Below are 7,977 nucleotides of genomic sequence, written 5' to 3'. Positions count from 1 at the left end.
AATGTCGTAAAACCATAGTGAAACTGAGATTTGTTGCGTTCCATTGTTTCAAACCCGAATAGAAACTACAGATGTGAATGGTGGCCTTCAGGAAAAAAAAAAATCTAAAATGATACACTTTCTTTTCTTGCTTACTGCTGCTCTTGAATATGAGATCGTAACATCTGGATGCATTTATTCTTTCTGTCTCATAAAATTTTGAGGACTGGGAAGCTCCTGCTCTCGAGAGATGCGACACTGTTACTAATTTGCCAGAAGGCTGGCTGGGAAGAGGCATTATTATTATTATTATTATTATTATTATTATTATTATTATTATTATTATTATTATTATTATTAGTGGTGGTAGTAGCAGTAGCATTAGCAGCAGCAGCAGCAGCAGCAGTAGTAGTAATAGTAGTAGTAGCAGTTATTGTAGAAGTAGTAGTAATTAGGGGAACATGATAATGTTAAGCTATTCCGTTAGCCAGTTCTTGAAACCCATCCATTTCTATAATTAAAAAAAATACTACAATGTAATACAAACACGAAGTGTTGATGAGTCATGAAGTGATGGTGAAGTTACTCCATCATTCCACGCAATAAGGTTATTCTATTTTATTTTGGCTTTTCTGTTCATATTTCAATTCCTTATAAGTTTTCGTCGTATTTACTTAATCTAATTTTGGATACCTACATTGCCCAATTCTGTTTATTTGAAGTACGAGTAACTTGTAAATTCTACGATTGCATGAGAGTTAGTTAACATTTCGAAACTAACCTGTCTACTGGCAAACCTAAGATAAATAAGAATTCTTAAGTATAAGTAATTGTATATGGACTGTAGATTAATGTTATTCGTTTTTCTTCTACTTCCCTTCAGAATTAAATCAATTTAACGCATTTTTACAATTTGCCATTCTCCTAAAATTGAAATGCCCTCCTAATAAATTTACCCTTGATTAAAGACTTTCAAAGTAACATGGCACTGAACTCCGTATCCCTTTCATCACGCACAACCATGGTCCAAGTTTAAAGGCATTTTGAGTAAAAGGGACACCTAACACAGATGAAGCTTTGCTGCCTCTAATCCAGGAGGACAAGCACTGCTCATATTTTAGATTAAATCTCACGTACAGATCGCAACTGGGATTATGTTGTCGTGCGACTGACATAAATCACATTCGAGAGATACGCACGTGACGTGTACCGTAGATAAACCTTCGCCATGACTCCCAAAATTACGCTTAAGAAACAGTCATGCATTTACCACAATGACCCTCTCAATCATCTCGTTACTTCAGAACGGAAGGTTATTGCTGATTTACCGGAACTGGGACATACGTTTCCCCTCTGCTGTGGAATGCGTTGTAAAACAAACGTTTCGGCAGCGCCCAGTTCCACTAAACTCAGAATGATTTACGCAGTCTATATGATCTTATGGACTAATCAATCTTGCCAGGTAGCGTTATGTTGAATAATATTCAGTCAAATATTTCTTCACACAGTAAAAGAACGTTCCCTTAAACTCTTCTCGCACACACACACACACACACACACACACACACACACACACACACACACATATATATATATATATATATATATATATATATATATATATATATATATATATATATATATATATATATATATATATATATATAATATATATATATATACATATATATATATATATATATATATATATATATATATATATATATATATATATATATATATATATATATATATATATATATATATATATATATATATATATATATATATACATAGAGAGAGAGAGAGAGATAAATGCCATTAGAATCTTCTTATAGTAATACCTTCCATTAGAGACGGAGAGAGAAAAAATACTAATCCTTCTCTTTTTCTTTTGCGGTCTTTTGGTATCATCCTCATCTGCGTGTACCTCTTATTATGTAAATATCATAAGATCTATTTAAAGTGAAAGATCACGATTTATGATCAGTTACGCTACAGCAGTCACTGAAATGTAATGCATCCTTATATTACACGAGAAAACGCAAGTCATTTCTTGCATTCTTTTAAGTCGTAATAAGCCGATTTGAAAATTTTGTATTGGCTTCGCTAGAAAAGTCTCGTTCTTGTATTAACAGAAAACTGGAGGCTATTTTAATATTTATGAAAAGTGTAGATATTTTTTTCTGATATCATCAGATATTTTTTCTTATATCTCTACGGTATATGTTAACTTTGGTGGTAACATCTTCAATCCTAAAATAGAAATGTCTCATGTAGGAATCAAAATAACATAGTAGAAAAGAACGAAAAATTCACTAAAATTACACGCATTATTAAAAAGAAACAAGCATCTTCCTAGCTGCTGCGCATGACGCCAGTCTCTTCTAGCTTTTCAGGACAAAATAAGAACCCGGAAGAATCCGTCAATAAACTAGAAAAAAATATGCACTGCAGAATCTCATGTGATACTGTGCATTTCTTTATTTTCGATAAAACCTATTTCACTAACATTCAGCTGATTTCCCAAACGTGGGGTGTGGGGTGGGAGAGGCACTGGGCATCAAAGATAAAATAGTCTTTATAATTTTTCATCAATTATCTCCTCATTATGCTCTCTTCACTTCCTGTTTATCAAACTCTCACCCCAGGTACATAGTTCAGTAACGAACATACTTATCTGACTGGCGATCGTATAAAAACTTACAACTACAACCCGTTACTGAATGCGCAAGGAATAACATTCATGCTTTACTGGATCTTCGACGAAACCCCAATGAAGAAAGTTTCCGTTTCGTTCATCAAAAAGAAGCCTCATCAACAGAACATGGAACCCATTACAACAAAATAAACTATTCACTTCTATCTTACAGGTTAGCTCACACTACCTGAATATTAAGACCCGTCTCTTCCTAATTCTTCTCCTGTTCTATATATTCAGCATTTCCTGTGTCTTCCTCTCCTTCGGCTTCCTAAACCTTCAGAATTATAAACGACTTTCGCCAATCTATTACCCCAGCTTATTTTCTCATGACCAGACCACGTCAAAACAGTTGATCCTTCTTTCCATTTACGTTAACATTTTTACCACTTTGTATCTCCATATTTCCAACCCCTATCGGTTGTTCCTAAATCCAAGAAATCCATAAAAGCTATTCACTTCAACAACTTGAACATTCTTACTTAAATTCACATTCAAAATCCCCATTTTATCTTCATGAAGGAGAATTGGTTCATCAGTTGCTCCAAGCATTCCTATCCTGACTTCCTTAGACTGTCCAAGCTTCTTCCCAGTTCTCCGCACTTGCCCAGCTACCTTATTTGCTTCACCTCTGCTGTGATTCAACTCTTCTCTCTTCCTGCTGCCAACCTGCATAAATGGAATATGAAATTTAGGCCAAAGGCCAAGTGCTGGGACCTATGAAGTCATTCAGCGCTGAAAGGGAAATTGAAAGCAAAAAGGTTTTAAAGGCGGAACAGGAGGAAAACCTCTCATTTGCACCATGAAACAATTGTTGGGAGAGGGTGGAAAGTCAGATGGAATAAAGTTAGAATGAAGGGGGGTACAGTAAAATTAATGAAAGGGGTTGCAGCTAGGGGCCGGAGGGACGCTGCAAAGAACTTTAAGTAATGCCAATATTGCACTGTGTGAGGTGTACTGTGGAATTAACCCCGTTTACCTATATGAATCAATAACTTCCATTCTTTCACCATCCTGATCAATATTCAGTGCAAGATTTCAACGGATTCCAGTTACAATCAATTAATATTGCTCAGATTTGCTGACGCTTTTCTTCAATAACAAAAAATTTTCGAATTACTTCACTAGTCTGTGCAATTACTCTTCACTGATTCCTAATTAACACTATCGTTGGCAAAGATAAGATGCATCTCCCATAACTTATTTACTTACTCGACAACTTTGTACCAATATCTATCCTCTTTCTTTTGCCACGCATTTGACGTCACTTTTTCCTTTAAGATATTACATACCATTTTCTTAGAATAACTTTTACACCAAACAAGGCATTCTTTACATATATACAGTTATGTATATATATTGTTATATTCTGAGGCCGGTTGGAAGAATGGAAAAGAATTTTTTTCAACTGCCTTAAGGGCCAACACATAGCACTCAGAATATAAGCGATAAATGTAATGAATAAACTGACTTACCTTGATATCACATCTAAGCAAACAGAGAAGTGGAGGTGGCCTTGTTAAAAAATAACCAGTCAATGCTTTAAACTGAATTTATTTACAAACGGAGCAATCAGGACATTAATATGAAAGGGCTGACTGAACAGCAAGCAAGCACATACAATGTGCAATAAAAGCTAGCAAATAGCTGAATCTGAAAGGGCTACAGCCCTGAAATAGTTCGACACGCTAATAACTTTACTGCGGACTGGTTAAACAATTTTTGGTAGTTAACGCAACTGGATTTGAAAGGGGTGAACTGTGTCTAGTGGCCCTGGACTGCTTAATCAGAAGACTCTTGCACATGGCAGGGTGGGTGGAAGTTAAACGTCTAAGGCTATTTTGGTTCACAAGGGCAGGGGAAGACCACTCGAAGAGCCAGATAACAGGATTCTGGAAGAGAATTCCAGGTTAGCATTCAAATCAAATGTCTTTCTCTCACATGAAATTACTTATGGAGAAATTGATCAATTAGATTTGATTACCACATGGTAACACTATGGTGGGAATGCTCTAATTATTATCACTGAACTAATTCAATTTGAGCTTGGGACAAGTCATGAGGGCCAAATGTGCTTGCTAGGCTGACTGAACAAAGGGGCTTTGTTTAGGAGAATGAAAAGCTGGAAATATTGAAAATGGAGAGAAATTCATGAGAAGAAAAAGAGAACTGGCAGTAAACTGCAACCTCAAGACGTACCTTATTGCATCTGTGCATGGAGCTTGCTTGCAAAAGACGAATTTCGGCCGCAGAAGTCTCAAGATCTTTGCCAGTGTTTAAGAGAAAGGGAGACTGCACCGCCTTGATGCTTTTGCTGCCTGTGACGGAGCGCGTGTGCAGGTAGGGCATAATGCACCTCAACCGTTTTCTAAGGCTGGGCACACAGGACATCGGTCGATCTGGAAGAAGCGATTAACAGCCAGAACGCAGTTCGAAAAGGGATAGGCCTTATAACTGAGTCTCTTGAGGGTCAGCATAGCAGCCCAATCACGGCCCTGACTGGTCTTTTTGTCCCTAATGGCTTTCTACACCCCCAAAATCATATGATGCTGGGGCTGATGTCTGTATGGTCCCAAATCACCCCCTTAGTTGAGTCTCTTCCAGCCACCATTAAATTTGATTTCTAGCTAATGGACTGAAGGGACGAATTTTATAAATATATATATATATATATATATATATATATATATATATATATATATATATATATATATATATCATACATTACCACAGGTGAAAAAAAGAGACAGGGTGTATCCATGACCGGTTTATATATATATAAGCCATTGATATAAGGTATATATATATAAATGAATCACGTATAAAAGTGATAATAATCATATCATTACCACCGGTTTATACTTTATTTCTATATATTGATATATAATATATAAATGAATCATATAAAGTGATAATAATCATATATATATATATATATATATATATATATATATATATATATATATATATATATATATATATAGAGATAGAGAGAGATATATATATAGATATATATGATTGTAGGTGGTGGGTTGAGAGAGAGAGAGAGAGAGAGAGAGAGAGAGAGAGAGAGAGAGAGAGAGAGAATGATTGTATAGTGGTGGGTTGAGAGAGAGAGAGAGAGAGAGAGAGAAAGAGAATGATTGTATGGTGGTGGGTTGATAGAAAATAAGTAATCAATTCCCAAAGGAATTTGGGAGCAAAGGTAACAGTTAATGATAGTTTTGGAGGACAGGCGAGAAAGGAAAAGGAACACTGCAAAAGATTTGGAAAGAAGAATTTGAAAAGATTACTGAATTTAACCATCATGGAGATGAAGTGTTAAAACTGTATGGAAAGTAAACTGTAAAAGCTAATAAATTCGTGGCAGCGATTGATATTGCGTATATCGTTTGTAACTAGGATACTATATCTCCTTAAGCTTTTATTTACTTTGTGAGATATCTGTCTTTACATTTGAATGGATTGTTTGTGAAGTGTTTAATTTTCTTAATAAGCTTAATCAGTTACTCAAAAATCGTTAACTTATTTCGCCTGTACGTGCAAAGCTCAAGTAACTATAACTAAACGCATAATGACGTACGCTTCAACCAACACGCAAGTTGCCATCTAAGGCAATTGATGTTCATTAGATCAAAGACTAACCCACCTGACACTGTGCTGGAGGTGATAAATTGTTAGACTAATATAAACAAACAGGTCAGTCAGTGAACTACTAGTAGTGCATAACACTAACCAGTAACTTGCAATCGAATCTGCATTCTGACTGTCTAGGTTGATACCGCAAACACAACAACGCTGATTATAGCAATGATCAAAATTTTTATTTTTACTAAAATTATCATCGTTAACAACTGTTTTCCTGTTAATGCTTTAAGTGGCACAACGATCTAACATTATCATTTATAACCCAATTTTATTGTTGAATCAGTATAAGAACTGAAATTTGTTAGAATGTTTTTCTCTTTTTAAATAATTAAGAAATAGATTCCATTTGTCCACATTACCATTTTTGTGCGATTTATCCGGCTTGACAACCAACGTTATCAGAGATTTACAGGTCTCAGTTAACTCGCCGAGTGGACTGGGTAGCCGGGACTCACTACCTTCCACTGGGTACAGCGACCAGCAGGCAGTATTGCCAACATACTTCAGCGTCTCTGTAAGTAGCACATTACTTTGTGAAGTCCATCCGATTCAACGCTGTTGACATTCGACTTCATTACCGAAAATAATAATATAAACTTATATGCACTCAAGTCTCAGAGAAAAAGTAATATAAAACTAATAGTTAAGGGGCAGTCACAAATATAATATCTTTTATGGTCATCCCAACGGTATTGTACTTCACAAGCCGCAAAGGTGGATAGCCTACATACCTGGTTGAAACCCTCGGGGGTCATTATCCAGGAATGATCCTTCATTTGTATGGTCATAAATTCCCACCGTTTGTAACTACTTTAAGGTTAATGTTATTCGGACCACATTTTGACTGTTCGTCCTGAGTTCTGACAAAGAAAGAAGACCATTTGAAAATCAGAATTTAAGATGGTCACAGAAACTCAATGCAAACGTTAAAACTGCGCTCAGTTTACCCTCCACTAGAACTTCAGTCTGGTAACACTGTGATTCACTCTGTTGAGGCTCCGAACTCCAAAGGTTTAGTTAGCGTCTCAGCAAGTGACTGGTTGTGTTGTTCAGTGTCAGTCCCTCACAATTTGAGTTACTCGCATCTTATACATACCTTACCCCCATTTACGGTATGGTGATGGTCTTATAAACTAAAAAAGTTACGGTTTGTAGTCTGGGTGCATTTTGGTTCGCGATAACAATCTACTTGGCTAGTCTTTCATTGTAACATGACGTAAATTCATAAACACTGAGGTTCCGAGTTGATGTTACTCACGTTGGTGAGATTGACCGCGCTGCCAGGTGTGCATTTTGTAAACATTTATTTAAGTACAAAAGACGTCATTAGATTGCTCGTTTCTTAAAACTGTGACTGTTATAACTTAAGAATTATTCACAAGTGGGACGAAGTCATTTTGAGAACATTTACATTGTGTAAAATATTTGCGATAGTGAAGCGTTTGTCAACTCGGAGTAGTTGCCTTTTTATTTTAGCCACAAACCAGGATGGCGAAGAGGAGGTGAGAAACAGCTGATTTAGAGGACATCGGTACAGGGAAACATTTGACATGGAAAGTAAGTTTTATTCGCTTTGCTTCGTAATAAGAAACTCAAAGCCTATCAGACTTCGTTAAAATCATTGTAATAAAAATTAGTTAAGTATTCTT

The 7,977-nt window shown here is 35.9% G+C and overlaps 1 protein-coding gene across 1 annotated transcript in view; it reads left to right on the top strand.

The window, feature by feature from the left end:
* The first annotated feature begins 7,307 nt into the window (after nucleotides 1-7,307).
* Nucleotides 7,308-7,977, top strand: part of LOC136843842 (uncharacterized) — a 30,731-nt gene continuing 30,061 nt past the window's right edge. Inside the window, exon 1 of the mRNA XM_067112651.1 lies at nucleotides 7,308-7,885. Within this exon, the coding sequence (XP_066968752.1) occupies nucleotides 7,879-7,885 (7 nt within the window). The 5' untranslated portion in view covers nucleotides 7,308-7,878. The remainder of the gene's footprint in view (nucleotides 7,886-7,977) is intronic.

This window comes from Macrobrachium rosenbergii, chromosome 2 (assembly GCF_040412425.1).
Source record: "Macrobrachium rosenbergii isolate ZJJX-2024 chromosome 2, ASM4041242v1, whole genome shotgun sequence".
NCBI lineage: Eukaryota > Metazoa > Arthropoda > Malacostraca > Decapoda > Palaemonidae > Macrobrachium > Macrobrachium rosenbergii.
The sequence above is the reverse complement of the archived record's forward strand: the minus strand, read 5'-3'. Positions and strand labels throughout refer to the sequence as shown.